The sequence below is a fragment of the Microchirus variegatus genome (assembly GCF_963457635.1).
Source record: "Microchirus variegatus genome assembly, chromosome: 12".
In the NCBI taxonomy this organism is placed as follows: Eukaryota; Metazoa; Chordata; class Actinopteri; order Pleuronectiformes; family Soleidae; genus Microchirus; species Microchirus variegatus.
Window position 1 is genome coordinate 20,325,404 of NC_139813.1, and position 15,428 is coordinate 20,340,831.

A 15,428-nucleotide genomic window follows, 5' to 3' on the forward strand; every position below is an offset into this window, starting at 1 on the left:
AGCCGGACACACTGGTAAGCGTTGACAGTCTTTTTCCCCCCCCGCGGTGATTGATTGATAGTAAACAAAAGAAAAAATCCCAGCCTGCCTCAGTGTTTGACCCCTTTGTTTATTTACTCTGTGCAAAAGCAGTGAACTGGTTTGTCTCCTGTCAGTATCCAGGAGCCATGGACTACTGCAACTTCCTGTCATCCACCGTCACGTAACTGCTGCGTGGATTTCAACCGTGAAGCAGATGTTTCTCACTGAAACAGCTCATCTGAGATTTATTTTTATATATATAAACAATAAGTGCAAGATTTTAGTTATTGATTGTTTCTTCTGTACTGTACTGTACTGTGTTATGTATGTTTTTTGTGTTCTGGTTGTGCATATTGTATATACTAGTTATTATTTTTGTCAAATTAGACTTACATAGTAGTAGGATTTTTTTTTGCATTTGTTCTTTATTGTACTCAATACAATACTTTATTGTTTTTTTTAGGTGTTGTCTAAGGCACAGTCTATAAATGTGATAAAATAATAAAATAATCTAACGGAAAAGAAATTGCTGGAGCTGTTTAATCTTTACAAAACAAGACAATCTGCATGTATTAAAGAAGAAAATGTCAGTATTATATACGATCTCATAACATATATGATGGGTGACCTCCATACATCATGTTTTAATAATCTTTTGAGCCTGTAAAACAACATTAATTAGAGAAATCATCTGTATTAAAGGACAGAAATACAATAAGTAGTAATATTAAAAAATATATGATTTGTTTTCATTATAATCTAAGGAATTTTGTTTAGATTTTTGAATTTACTTGTTGGTTTATTCCACTTCAAATTTCACTGGGAACCTACACAGATTAAAGGATTTCACATTATCAGTAATACGCATGCATATTATTCTCTTTAAAACACATTAAATACTTAAACATTATAAATATTTTACTCACAATAGCATCTGATTAGCATGTGCTTATTTTTCTTTTGTTTGGATTCACATTAATTCCTGCCCAAAATGTTGATTTTCCATTTTTTTTAAAAAACACAATAATTTACGATAATCTGGAATAATAAAAACATTGTTTTCATTGATGGTCAGGTTTCAGCAGGCGCTGCATACAAAAGTGAGACATTATACTCAATCATCAATCATCTTATATAACTAACGTAAACCTCTGTGACGTGTCTATGTGTGAGTCAATATGGAAATGTAAATATGAAAGTACAGGTCTGACATTTCTGTTAACAATGTGCCATAATTCACTCCAACCTCTGAAAAACATAAACCCACACTGATCCCTGGGCTCAGGGGGGAAACCATCGTTTGACCTTTGACCCCTTGAATCTCCTATGAGATTAACATTGAATGGTTTAAAAAAAAATGTAAGTCGTAACTTTCCTACACACGTTTAAACGGTCGTCACGTTTGTTTTTAAAGCCCCAGAAACATCAGACAGACGTGGTGCTGGTGTTTTCCTCAGGAATGACTCGGCCTGTTGTTGACAGCAGAGCTCTCCTCTGTCTGCGATGTCAGTGCGAGGCGCAGAGTCAACACAGCAACGTTTACCTCCAGTCTGGTTTGGATCCTCTCCCTCCGTCCTTTAACCAGACAGCTGTTTTACTGTGTGTTTGCTGTTTCGGTGGCTTTCATGGTTACCACACACACACACACACACACACACACACACACACACACACACACACACACACACACACACACACACACACATGGGTGAGCCCACCCGTGTTTTCAGGAGAAGATGAATGGGGCTCACACACCTTTGACAGGAGGGAAAGACACATGAAGTTTAGGGCAGTGTGCACTAACTCTCATCACGAGGCTAAACATTTATTCATATGAATGTTTTGGACATATTTTAAATTCATGTTTTTCCTTGTGTATTTAAAATAAACAGTCCTAACAAATGAATTAATCAAAGATGAGGAGAGCTGACTGGTTATTTAGTTTAGAAGATATAAAGTTTAATGCCTCTGAAACGTGAAAACATACTCTTAAAAACAGCCTTGTCTCGGCGCAATAACTGCAGCGTAAGGAATCTAAACCTCTAATACTATAACTATAAGGTCTTTTGTATACTTTTATTGTACAGTTAATTCATTATTTATCATGTTTTGTGTATTTCTTTTCACTATTTACAGTGTTACTTTTTCCCAAGGAGTGTACGCCAGCTAGCTAAAAACTAGCTAAAAACTAGCTAGCTAAAAACTACGCACCAAGCTACCAAGAGCTGTGTGTCTGGTGTTTTGACAGCAGGGCCGGCCCAAGGCATAAGCGAACTAAGCCGCTGCTTAGGGCCCCGTGACCACTAGAGGGCCCCCAAGAACGATTAACTCAAAAAATAAAAATAAAAGTTTGGATTGCTGTGGTTTATTTAGAAATTTTCTCCCCATTTTTACCAAAGCTTTTTTTTTTTACAGTTTTTACATAGTTGTCAGATGTGATTATTTAATTTTATATTTTATTTATTACTTGTTCCGGGTGCCTCTGTTTATTTACATTATTATTGAAGTATTTGTTTGATATGTATTTGTTTATTTTATTTAATGCTGTGGGTTTTTTTACATATACAAGTCAAATCTTTGTATTACAGGAGTGTACTTTGAATCCCCCCCAAAGATTGTGCACATTTTTAGATTTTCAGACCTTAATATCTTAATATTTTATTTATAAACCGTTTGATTTTATGTATTGATTCTCTGTGTCGCCAGTAGGGGGAGTTGCTGAGTAAATTTGCAAATCTGGTGTCTGCTTCGAAGCAACAAATAGTTCACACATTTAGTTTTACAAGTGTATTCGTATTTGTGACAGAGTAGAATAAGTAGAATACCTTTAGTATAGTAGGTGTGTGAATGATCAATAATCATTATTATTGGCAGTAAAAGAGGGCCCCAAAATCAAATTTTGTTTCGGGCCCCATGGAGGCTTGGACCGGCCCTGTTTGACAGTAGTGATGTATGACATTGAGGAGGACCCCTAGATGAAGGTATGTGATACACGGCTGTCCTGGTTCTGCCACACTAAAGTGGACTTTGATACTTTGTGCTAAGTCTCTCGGCAAACAGCAACATTTAGCATTAAGAAGAAGAAGAAGAAGAAGCAGCCTCGGGAAGACTTCATGTACATGTTGGCATTGAAATTACTTCTTATATTAATCCACATGTACAGTGTAAGGTGTGTAATGTTTCCTGAGAGAAAAGTACTTTAAAAGGTTTTTAGATCCAGAAAACGTCCAGTGTATGCCACAGTGATGTAAGGGTCAGCCGTTGACCCACATTTCCACAGGTTGAATGTTATTGCAGTTTTCTCAGTAGTGTCAAAAACAAAACACCGCTGAACTCCATCCTACATCCTCTGGGTCAAACTTCTCTCCGTTTGATGTGTTTCAACTCGTGCACACAGTCTGGACGTGAATGGAGGCGCAAAAAGGGGGAAGTGCACGACACCCCGAGCGACCTCTGCTTTCTTAAGGTGCCATTTTTCACTGCGGCCATTTGACTTCTTCACCTTGGAGATCGTCTGAGAATTTGCCACCAGTTTGCTTATGGGTTTGGCCTCCTCTCTTCTCCTCTCCTCTCATGGGTAAGTTAAGCAATTTCCGTTACATAATATGTTTACTTTTAAATGTTATTCTGGGCCATTTGACAGAGGGACATTCTTGGCAGACAGAAGGTTCTGATAGAAACATGTATCCTCTCTGTGAATAATACAGATTTATATTAAGGTAAAGCACTGTAGATCTGTGTAGAATAGATCCTGAGAGCAGTGTTGTGCTAAACTACATAATAATGTACACAATTGCCTATAGAATAAAAGCTGAATAAAAATGTACAAATGGGCTAAATGACATTTCAAAAACATTCAAATTAAGATTGAACAGTTGTGGGTGTGATAGGATATAAAACTAGAATGAAAAAAAAAGGAAATAATAACTCTTTCAATTACAATAGGGTTCTTGCACAGTCGTGCTCGAACCCTAATTACATCAATAAAATAAGATTTTAGTCACTGTTATTGTGTAAACTCATACTCCAGTCCGGTAGGTGGCGGTAAACGCTGTTTACCAAACGCCACTCTAATCACAAAGAAGAAGAAGAACCAGGTTGACAGAAGTTGGCAGAAACCTGCTCATGGAGAAAGACAGTTTTCTTGAACATGCTAATTCTGAATTTGAAAAGAAGAATTTCAAACAAGCAGAGGAGCTGTATACTCAATTTATCTCCTCGTGTTTACAGTCCAGGTACTTGTACTCAGTGAAATTAGCTTCGTAGCTGTAGCCGAACAGTTGTCAGAGTGCGTGTTTTTAGCTAGTCGCTAGCTAGGTGGTGCTCGTTCGCTTCGTGTCTTTTATTTACCTTATTTGTCATTTAACTGCAGTCATTTTGTCGTTTGTTTACAGAAACTGTGAAGCTGGTGACTTGGCCACTGCGTATAACAATCGCGGACAGATAAAGTACTTCCGGGTGGATTTTCATGAAGCAGTAGAGGATTACACCTCCGCAATAGAAGCTAACAGTCACTTTGAAATACCTTTCTACAACAGAGGACTCATCCATTATAGACTGGGTAAGAATATGTAGCCACCTAATTGTAGAAGAAAGTACTTATAATCACACTAAAAGTCAATTGTCACCTCTTCTGGCAATAAAGTACATGCCTTCCGCCCATGGTTTTCAGAATAAATGTCTCATTTACAAGCACAATATTTCATTTGCTCTTTTATTATTGATTACTGATTCAAAGATAAATAATTAATCAGTCAAATTATTATTACAGTTAAATTTTGCTTTTTTGTTTGTTTGCATAAATTGTTATTGGACATTTTTGTAGGGAATGGAAGACTGTCAAGTATTGGAGTGTAGATAAAAACATGTAGCTTGTACTGGGAAACTGTGATTACTGTTTAATATTAAACATATTAAACTCCTATAAAATGAACAATATAAATACTTGGATGATCCTGTATGATGGAGAAGAGTTACTCAGGTGTTTCCCTCCTGAGGACACTAGATGGAGCTGTGTATCATTCATGCTGGTGCAATGAAACAGCTCCTGTGCATTGCACATCATAAACCTATACCTGTTGTGTCAACAGGCTTTTACGATGACGCCAAGATTGACTTCCAGCAAGCCTTAAAGCTCAATCCAGAGTTTGAAGATGCCAAAGAGAGTCTGCAACAGACACTTCTGGACCAGCAGCAGAAGATGAACAGGGGATACTGACAATCTCATGAACTCCAAAGCACAAATAAATAGATGCCATTATTGAATGTGAAGATATTCTGTTGGGTGTCACAAAAAAATTGTACAGCATTCTGCACAAAGGGATGAAAATCGGACGATGGCTGATGCCAACAAAGGAACATTTGTCTTCCTTTTCTGCACCAACACAAGTCTCCTTCAATTAGAAACAAAATATAATAGCCCCGTAAAGTAAAGTTTGACAATACATAACAATGCTGAAAGGTGCAGTATAGACTAATAAAGCCAGGCTCAGGTGAAACCTTTGTTTTGAAGACACTAAATCGATATTTGTGAGTATAAACAATCAAGTGGTAATACAGGCATACTGTATTAATGATGAGAAAATCTTTCTACAGTGAGAGGTTGTCCATTGTCCACCTCCATTTCCTAGGTGATTTTGACACTATTATTCCTAAATTATCAAATTAATTATGTTGATATGTTTATACAGAGTACACAATAAAATGTTATTATCACACGTTTTGTGCAAATGTCCATATTTTCCTGGTCATTCTAAGGAGGCCATAGTGAGCCACTGTGTGTGTGTGTGTGCAGCAGGTGTGGAATCGCTGACGACCTTCACCTGTGCGTTGTGATCAAGCGAGTTATAAAACAGCTGCTGGCGTCTGTGTTAAGCAGTCAGCCACTTCACGGCAGAGTTGGTTTGTAGGTAAAGGTTGCTGGGGTTTCAGTGCCAATCTCTGACAGTGGTTTGATTTTTGTAGCTCTTTGTTTTGGCTGCGGACAGACTTGATATGACACGGTTTAACAACATGTAAGTTTATTTCCACTTTGACTGCTTGTGTAATTTCTATTTGCTCTTTGTTTTTTAATGATTTACTTCTCTGTTCTCAGTTTGTTATGGGACTTCACCATGGCTGCGTTAATCATCTTGGCTCAAGCGAGGCCAAGTATGAAGACGAATTCCCAGTCAAGTAAGTAGTAACTGATTTTAAATTGACTTTATTGAACTGAATTGGTTCGTCTGACCAAACTTTTCCTCAAACAGGCAGTGGTTTAAGGTCTGACTGTGTTGGTAATCTCATGAGGCTGTCCTTAGACGGGGCTCTCGCAGTGGGGAACCAGCTTGAAGTGGACGCCGTCAGTGAGTATAAGCTGCTAATTGGGAGCAGATTTCAGACTTCACTTGGGAGAAGTGATCCTCCATCATGTTGCCTCTATCCCCTGCAGATGGCACCCAGCACATTGCATTGACACCCAGCATGGCTGCTCAGTGTGGATACAGCATGGAGTCTGACCCATGGGGAAATACGAGGATCTACACTTCTCTGATGGGCTGCTACGTGGAAAACCAAGTATGGTCTACTCTTTTTCTCAAATGCTAATTTTCTTGTGACAAAGGACTTTGCATCTAAAATGTAATTCCCTGCCATCTCCTTTAATTTATAGGACGACACCACCTTTAATGTTGGCATGAGGCTGCGTTTGTACAACCAGAGTCCCTCCGATATGTCCAGTCATGATGTGGCTCAGACGTGCAGCTACTCGCGCTGGGCCTCCAGAGAGGTTCTCTGTGACAGGAACTACATGGAAGTAGGTTGCATTCCCTCTGGTTGTTGTAGTAGTGTTCTTGGTATCTTAAGATCCAGAATCACCCCAAGTCTGCTGTTTTTTTTTGTCACAGGTGTCCACCCGCATGGCTGCTGCACCTGCTCCTGAAGCTAAAGGACAAGTTCAGGATGTGAAAGATGACTCCAAGAACAACGGCGTTCAAAGTGTAGGTCATTAAAAGAGAATTAAGTTTGGTATCCACTCAAAGGTTTTTGGCATTAACGTCAGCTTTTCTTTTTGTAGACATCCGATGCAGCACACGGGATCTGGAAAATGACCTTCTTCACTCCAGAACCAGTGTCCATGGTGCTGAGGGAGGCGGCTCAAGCTGGTTACGCTGCCAAGTTGACCCCAACCCGCGTGGTTGTGCGAAGCCCGTACAACACGGCCGAGACTTATTCTGAGGATGTAGGGAACATGCCAATTTTTTTTTTCCACTACATTTATTATATTCCTGCTCCTTATCACTGACATCTTGTGCCATCTTTTAGGTAGGGGGAGTCTCCATGGAGGTTTTCAAGGTCACCGCTTACTACAATACCCCTCAAGGTTTGAATGTCGTCAACTTGGCAGCTGCTTGTCCCACAAGTGAGTCTTCAAATCAATCTGTGCAGCAAAGATTATTTTTATTGTGCTGTTTTATTCCATTTTATTTTTTCTGAACAGGTGGCATCCTCTTCACCGACGACGTCATCTCTTGGTACGTGCCTCGCCGCGTGACGCCCCTGATGGACGGCGACTTTAACGTTCTAGAAATGCACATGGGCATCAACGGGCAGAGGCTGGATAAATCTCAGATGGCCACACGTGGGTACACGCTGTCTCAAACGGATTTCCACGTCGTCATCGAGATCCCCGTGGGCTCGCCTGACGGTTACTACAAGGTTTGCGCATAACCATGCAAGACTTGAGTCCACTACTGCCCACTTTCCATGTTTTATTTAAAAAACGCCATGAATAATTTGCAGAGCCATGCCCCAGATTACCAGTACCACATCACGTACAGCGTGGAGCCCATGCTCGACGTGCTGTGGAGGGCAGACGACACCCAGGATGATACCAGATACAAGATTTTGTTCCCCATTACCACTCCACTGATGCCCAGACCTCCGCACTTTCAAGATGGTACATGTGGTCGAGGCTATGGCAAATGTTTTTTATTCCAGATGCACATAGGAAAAAAAAACTCTTCATCACATTTATGAAAGAAACTAATTCAAGACGTAAACGGCAATCGAATCACAAAGAAAAACCAGGACAAGTTGACAGACGCCTGCTCGTGGAGAGATGGTTTTCCTGAATATGCAAATTCTGAGTTTGAAAAGAATAATTTCTATCAAGCAGATGAGTCTATACTTTATTGCCATGTTTACAGTCCAGGTACTTGTCAGTGAAATTAGCTGAACAGTTGTTTTTGCTAGCTGTTAGCTTGTTGGTGTTAGTGCCATGTCTTGTATTTACATTCTTTGTCATTTAACTACAGTAGTTTTTGTCAGTTTACAGAAACTGAAAGTGGTGAAAATTTACAGAACATCACAAAAAATACACCCTATGCATCATATTTATAAATAAAATTTTGACCAGATAGTGGTCAGATTTATGTCAAATGTGATTTTTAAAGGTATAATTTTGCAATTTTGTTACTCCACAGACACCGTCCCACAGGACAGGATGTTCAGTCTTCTTTTGGGGACCTTCCTTCAGGATGTGGAACTGAAGAACATCACATTTTCTACTGGGGTTCTCACTGTAAAAGAGTGCAATGCCAGAGGCTTCACTGTCCAGGAGCACGGTTTCCCCAATGGATCAAAGAGCTTCTCTTTGCAAGTGCCTTTCGATGACGCCGTTGTCCTGAAGCATGTATGTAGACTTGACTGTGCTCGAATGTTGTGCAAACAAAACTTTTTTCACTCAGTGACTACATCCTCTTTCTGCAGAATCCTGAGATGTTGGTTACCACCTACTTCCTCCCTCTGGTCTTTGGGTTTCTAATTCAACCTGAGGAAACTCCTTTCGCCCACCCAGTGGATTTGGAGGCATCTCTGCAGGACGTTGGTGAGACGACGTTTATAATGCTCGCCCACATTTGGAAATGCAGAAACACGAGTTTGCACTTAAAAAGTTGTATCTTTCATTTCCCAGTGATGCCCTCCCTCACTGGCACCTGTGACGAGAAGCACTTTAACATCATGGTGACGTACGGGAGTCAAGGCCACGACTTCCAGACGCTGGTCGGATATCGGCAGATGACTCCTGACACGGCCGCTCTCTACAACATGAAAATTAACAAGACTCACTGCAGCATTGCGGTGCCGTACATGGCCCAGGACGCGGCTTTTGAGGTAGATGAGGCAAAGCGAACACAAACGTAAGCTCTACTCGCACTGGATAACATCGCCTTTTTGTTTCGCAGCTGTTAACGTCCGACTCGCTTAAAGCCAGAGTTGACGTTATCTTGTGGGATCCAATCAACGAATGGACGCTCGGTGATCTTTACCTGTCCTGCAGTTTCCCCTTAATCACAACCAGTAAGATGAGGCTAACTCTAGTGTAATTTCTCTTACTTTTAAAAAAAAGCGTCTTGTTCACAATCATCGCTTTACTCTGTAGACTGCTACCCGAATGGAACCATGACCGCCGTGGCTGTGAAGGTGGAATCGGTGCCTCGTCTCGTTCCAAGCGCGCTGACTCTGAAGGACCAGTCCTGCAAACCTGTTTTTAGTGACGACCGCTTTGCTCATTTTACTTTCAACGCCGATTCCTGTGGGACCACGAGAATGGTGAGTTATTGATGGGATACCGTAGCGGCCGAAACTTGAATTGCAGATAATGAAAATGCCAATGTCTTTCAGTTTTTTGATCACTACGTGCTCTACGAGAATGAGATCGGCCTCGATTACGACGCTTCCAGCAAAGGAGCATCCTACACGTCACCAGTTGAGCCCGACTACAGGTAAGAGTCGTCAAATCTTAACCATCTTTACTGAACTTCACTTTGGATATTTTATATTTATCTTTCTCCAAACTGCTAACCCTTTCAGGCAAACAGTTTCTTGCTACTACGTCGTCAATGACACCAAGACCATCGCGTTCAACTCTAAACCAATCGGCAAACAACCAGCGGCAGAGATCGGATCAGGACACTTGATGGTGCAGATGAGACTAGCGGAAGGTGGGACAAACGTCTTTGTTTACGGCGGACGGCTTTTGTTGTCGTTCAAATTGATCGTCACCGTTTTTTTTCTTCTTCCACAGATTCCTTCTACGACCTCTTCTTCCAACCAGAGGATTATCCCGTGATCAAGTATCTGAGGCAAGCCCTTTACTTTGAGGTGGAGCTCATGCACTCCACTGACCCACAGTTGGAGCTCATCCTGGAGAATTGCTGGGCTACTCTTCAAGAAGACAGGACGTCGCTGCCCAGTTGGGACATCATTGTGGACAGGTAGGAAAGGATCTGTATAGAACGGTTTTGTCTGCAGTGGACATGACATTTCCAAGAGGTTCTAATTTAATCGGTCTTTAAAACAAATGGAATGAACTTTGGTGTTAAAAGTTCTTGAATCTGCCTTTGCATCTCATTTCCACCAGCTGTGGAAACCAAGACGACGGCTACGCGACCATCTTCCACCCCGTCATGAGCGACAGCCGCGTTGGCATCCCGTCCCACGTAAAACGCTTCTCAACAAAAATGTTCACCTTCGTTCAAGATGACGAGGTTCTGAAGGATGAGGTAAAAAAAAAAACCGCAACCCACAAGACTTGTGTACAAGCCACAGCACAAACTGCATTTAACCCGCCCCATGTCCCACAGATCTACGTCCACTGCGATGCACTGATTTGCGACACGAGCAAACAAGCAGATGGCGCCTGCAGGGGCCAGTGTGTGCGTCCAGGCATGGATAACTCTGGACACCAGAGGGTGAAAGTAAAAAGGGGTAAGAGTGTCATTTTAAAATGAGTCAGAATGAAACTTTAACCCTGAATGTTGACTTCATATTTGTTGATTCCAGAGCAAAGACGCACAGACTTGAGCCACCAAAGGCAGCTCTCTTCTGGGCCCATTTACCTGTTGTCCCCTTGACTCTAACTGCAATAAATGCTTCTTAAAAAAAATACTGTCAAAGTTTCTCCTTTTGTCATGGTATACATTGGTCTGTTAATGCGATCACTGACTTGATCAATAGGACACTGGTATGCTGATAAAATGCATTTACAGCTGCAACAAGTGGTTAAAATTGATCTAATGTTGGCTTCTATAGACTTTAGTTAAGGGATTTTTGATATTTCTGCATCCATGGGCGTATACATGCAGGAGTAATTGAACTAAATTGCATTATCCAGGTACACTGTAAAAAAAAACCTTTGCCTCAAAATTTCAAGGCAACTTACTACAATCAATTTGAGTTTACAGCCCAACAAGATTTCAAGTTTTTAAAAAGTTCCATCAACTAATTGGACAAACTTGTAAGTTGGATTTGTGGAAACTCAAAATTCAGTTTTCAAACAATTTGGCTAACTAATCTTATTCAGATCATTTTAAAATTGTTTGTAATTATTGGCACAACTCAAAGCTACATGTTTGTCTAACAAAATACTTTTTAAAAACTATCTTTTGTTGGGCTGTTAACTCAAAAATTAATGTATGTTTTTTTGTATCGTTAGTCTGACTAAGACTAGTTTGATTTTAGTCAGACTGACATGTTCACATGACGGTAAGAACTCAATCCGACTAAAATCAGACTCTACATGGATTCAAATCCTGTAATCGAGGTTGAAGTGACTGCTGCGTTAGCGTTCATGGGTTGTTTCAAGTTGTCATTTACACTCCATTTTTGTGCAACCGCCGGCATCATTGAACGTTAGGAATGTGTCGCCATTCTCCAAATCCTTGATCTGATTCTATCATTTTTTAGACTTGTCTAGTTTACTCTAAGATCATCAGTTTTATGTCATAACTCTTGATTTTTTAATTCCCATTTTGTCTACACGGTGTCATGAGTAAGACCTTGTTATATTTATTAATGTGAATGTAAAAACCAGCCAAACTAACTGTAAGGAGTAGTCAGAATAATGTAGCTCTGTTCTCTAAGTCCAGCAAAATTAACCCTGTGTCTCTGAAACATGAGTGAGGTGAGAGAGTGAAAGGAGCGTTGAAAGAAAGCACTTGGAATCTGGACATAGAGACGTCCTTTCAAGAAGCTCTGCAGGTGTGAGGAAAGTCTGCAGTAGAGTGTTTTGGCAACAGAAGTTACAGTGGAGCTTTAATACTGAAACATTGACGGTCTTTAAATTTGAGAAAACACCAGTGTGCAGTGTATTTAAATTCTCTGAATTCAAAGTGATTTATAAAGTGCTCCAACTCGTGACTTTCCCCAGATTTTAATAATCTGTAACATCCAATTTTAAATATTATCAAAGGCTTTTATTCTCCTTTCTTTTGATGGAAACTGAACTTTAACCCTTAGTGCTCACAGGTGCAGCCTTGGTCAATTGCCACAGGTATTATACACTATACCAGGGGTCTGCAACCTGCGGCTCTGCGTAGTGGCCTCTCCGTAGTGGCTTCCTCTAGCTTTTTCACACTCTTTTTGTCAAGATAAAGGCATAAATATAAGTGTAAAACCTCCCCCGAAAGCCATTAAAGTGGCTCATTTTGGAGTCCTGTCCATCTTTAGATCCATGTACTTACGCCAGGCAGGTTTTCTCAGACATGAACTACATGAAATTGTTTTATTTCATGTCAAAGTGGTTTTCCTACAATTTAGAGGTTGGAGTATCAACTTGCGACAAACTGTAGTTCTTTAAATATGGTATATACTGTATGTGTAAAAAAAAAAAAAAACTTTGCATGTGATTGTATCTTCATTTTAGGGATCAAATAGGTTTTGCAGCTCCAGATTTTATTTGGGTTGCGAGGGGACAAAAATTTTCATTTTATAGATTGCAGACCCCTGCACTATACAAATGCTTAAAGCCACATCTTCAGGCTTTAATCCTGAAAAAAAATTAAAAACATTTTTTTTTTTTTTTAAACTTAAATTTGTTTTTTACTCGTCTGGCAATATGTGAAAATTATTATTATTTTTTTTTCCATCAGATTGCCTATAGGTTGTGTTGAAAAATAAAGAAGACCAAGTCTTCTATGTTGCACTTTATAGTCTCTGTATATGTAATAATAAAAAAAAGCCCAAATGCTGTTAAAGACATAAACCTATTACATGTGCATTCATTGTTTTTATCATGGAGTTGCTCATCAATTGCAGGCCAGCTTGGTAAATCTTTTAAAATAATATTTGGACTTCCTGGTGAAGGCAGCAGAGGGTGAAACATCCCTGTGTGCAGTGATAGAATCAGTGCAGATAGTAAGCAGTTTAAGAAAATACTGTCCAACAGTAGGAGAAAGTAGCAGGCATAAAGTTTACTAGTTTAATACGTTTATTATTTATTAGTGTTTTTCCCTCCCCCTCACACTTGAGCCATGAGCTCCAATATCAAAAACCATGGGACAAAAATTCCCCACCTCTTGTCTATAAAAAGGAAAACGATGCAAAATGTCAAGTCTTGTAAAATGTTTTATTAGACCGTCTTGTTAGCTCACAAATATGGGCCCAACTGAGGTGTGTATGGAACTGTGCACGTCTGAAACGGCTCGTCTTTGACCTGTGGAGGAAGAGAAGGGGATTTTAAAAAAGTCATTTTCAAATCAAAACACTGATTTATCTTAAATCTAATTTGTGTGCACCGTGTAACGTTATAATTTAACAACATTAGGTTGCTATTGCATTATTAAATTGACTTTGCTTATTTGGTGTTTAAATTACACATGCTTTTACTCTGAAATTTACAACATTCCTTATCAAAACAAGTACTTTTACTTTGAAAGTTTGAAATATCGTGTGCTGTTATTTAACCGTTTTTTTTCCTCTCGTTTTCCTAGATTGACCAGACTAGATGATTCGAGTTCGACGTCGCTGATTTAAAGTCGGTAAACATTTTCCTGGAGGATTTAACTCATCAATCGCAGGTTTCACATCTTCACGAACACGTCAATTGTGCAAATTTGGTCCCCGACTGATGATCGAGAACGACAGTGATTGACAAGCGTGTGTCCAGTGGGAGCCCGGTTACAAGAGACGCCTCCAAAAATCAACAAAGCATTGAACAAATAAGTGATTCTGGAGGCTTTTTTAAAACGAGTCCTACCTTTGATCCCGTTTCCCTGGTTTGAACACGGATTGGCGCAAACGCCACCTAGTGGATTTCTGTCGTCACAGATCACCACGTCACAGTGGACAAAGAGCTGAACGATTAAAAAAAAAAAAAACGGATCGTCAGTGACATTTACATGGTTATATTTAATGTGTTGAATCACGACCGAGCAGAAAAACCCCAACAAGTACCTGATGATTCAAGTTCTCTCCGTCTTCAGCGAAGGTAAACATCTGAACCTCGAAGCGTTTGAAGTGAGCGGGGAACTGGACTCTGTCGTCCACCCCGACGGGATGGAAGACCACCTGATCTGGATCGACTGGATTTGCACATCTGGAACAGAAAGTAGATACATTGAGGATTTCCTCTCACTTTCAATTTCACCTGTCACTCGATCTCTTTACCCGTCAATGAGGAGATTCCATCTGGGCTTGGACGTCCTGTCTTGGTTCATGGTCGCCCAGCAGTTCTCCATCTCCAGCGACACTCCGGGATTCGCCACTTTCAGCTCGATCTCGAAATAGAGCGGCTGCTGCAAGTACTTTACGACGGGGTAGTCCTCGTCTCTGTGAAACGCACTGTAAGAGTCGTCTGTGAGGAGGAAGACAGACGGGACACCGTGACCCGACTCATCATCGCTTGGTCGTTAAAACACCAAGGGAACACAAAGTTCTGCGTGTACACTTCAACTTTTATGGGACCATGAGATGATGAGGTTTCAAGACGCTTCAGTGAGCTTTATATTTAAAATGGACTAAAGTTTCTGTGAGATGGCAACTTTATGCAACTTTTTAATACTTATATTTGGGACTCTGGAGGCCCTATGAGTCGGCAAAGTGCGGAAAAAAGACGTATCATGTTTTTGTGGCACTCCTCAGTCGAAGTACAGGAGACAAAACACACGATGTTTAGTTCCGCGCTCATTGCTACGTCACAATGACACGCGGAGCTCCGTTTTATGTTAAAAAACGCGAAAAACGGTATCCGGAAGAGCTGGAAGTCGGCAAAGTGTTCTATTCTTGGTGCAGCACAGAGTTCTACACAAACTTCCAGCCTCGGAGGATTTGCGTGTCCAGTGGATACATTTTATATACGACGGCAATGTGTGACGACTAGAGTCGGCAAATGATGGCTTTTCCGAATGCTAACTGCGTTTAGCTGGCGTAGTTTCCTGTGTCTCATTTGCATATTTAAAGAGACAGGCGCTCGAAAGCGAGCGTTATGAACAGGGCCGTTTTGGCAGAGTGATTGAACTGCTGTGGTGCTTCATTCTTAAAGGTGCATTATGTAATAAATCTAAAGCAACTGGCCATAAAATCCTCCTAATATGTCACAGATACTCAGGAATAATGTTCATATAACATACTCAAACAGTACAGCCAAA

General features: G+C 40.4%; 2 protein-coding genes across 2 annotated transcripts; both read left to right on the plus strand.

The window, feature by feature from the left end:
• The first annotated feature begins 4,113 nt into the window (after nt 1–4,113).
• ttc32 (tetratricopeptide repeat domain 32) lies at nt 4,114–5,725 on the plus strand. Its single transcript, XM_083898988.1, has 3 exons — nt 4,114–4,256; nt 4,416–4,582; nt 5,112–5,725. Exons 1-3 carry the CDS (start codon nt 4,147–4,149, stop codon nt 5,237–5,239), a joined length of 405 nt encoding a protein of 134 aa, XP_083755114.1. The 5' UTR covers nt 4,114–4,146; the 3' UTR covers nt 5,240–5,725.
• A 409-nt stretch (nt 5,726–6,134) lies between these two features.
• Nucleotides 6,135–10,916, plus strand: zpax1 (zona pellucida protein AX 1; the record flags this gene model as incomplete). Its single annotated transcript, XM_083898582.1, has 20 exons — nt 6,135–6,195; nt 6,270–6,365; nt 6,452–6,576; nt 6,671–6,814; nt 6,906–6,998; nt 7,076–7,240; nt 7,324–7,420; nt 7,499–7,716; nt 7,801–7,957; nt 8,484–8,692; nt 8,770–8,887; nt 8,975–9,174; nt 9,246–9,360; nt 9,443–9,612; nt 9,685–9,785; nt 9,874–10,004; nt 10,088–10,277; nt 10,424–10,565; nt 10,647–10,770; nt 10,846–10,916. 20 exons carry the CDS (start codon nt 6,135–6,137, stop codon nt 10,914–10,916), a joined length of 2,727 nt encoding a protein of 908 aa, XP_083754708.1.
• Between the last annotated feature and the right edge of the window lie 4,512 nt (nt 10,917–15,428).

What these genes read in the sequence shown, in the direction of transcription:
- ttc32 (XM_083898988.1), top strand. Translation starts at nt 4,147, where the DNA reads ATGGAGAAAGACAGTTTTCTTGAACATGCTAATTCTGAATTTGAAAAG. An exon ending in TCCTCGTGTTTACAGTCCAG is followed by an intron (nt 4,257 to 4,415) that starts GTACTTGTACTC and finishes GTTTGTTTACAG; the next exon opens with AAACTGTGAAGCTGGTGACT. An exon ending in ACTCATCCATTATAGACTGG is followed by an intron (nt 4,583 to 5,111) that starts GTAAGAATATGT and finishes TTGTGTCAACAG; the next exon opens with GCTTTTACGATGACGCCAAG.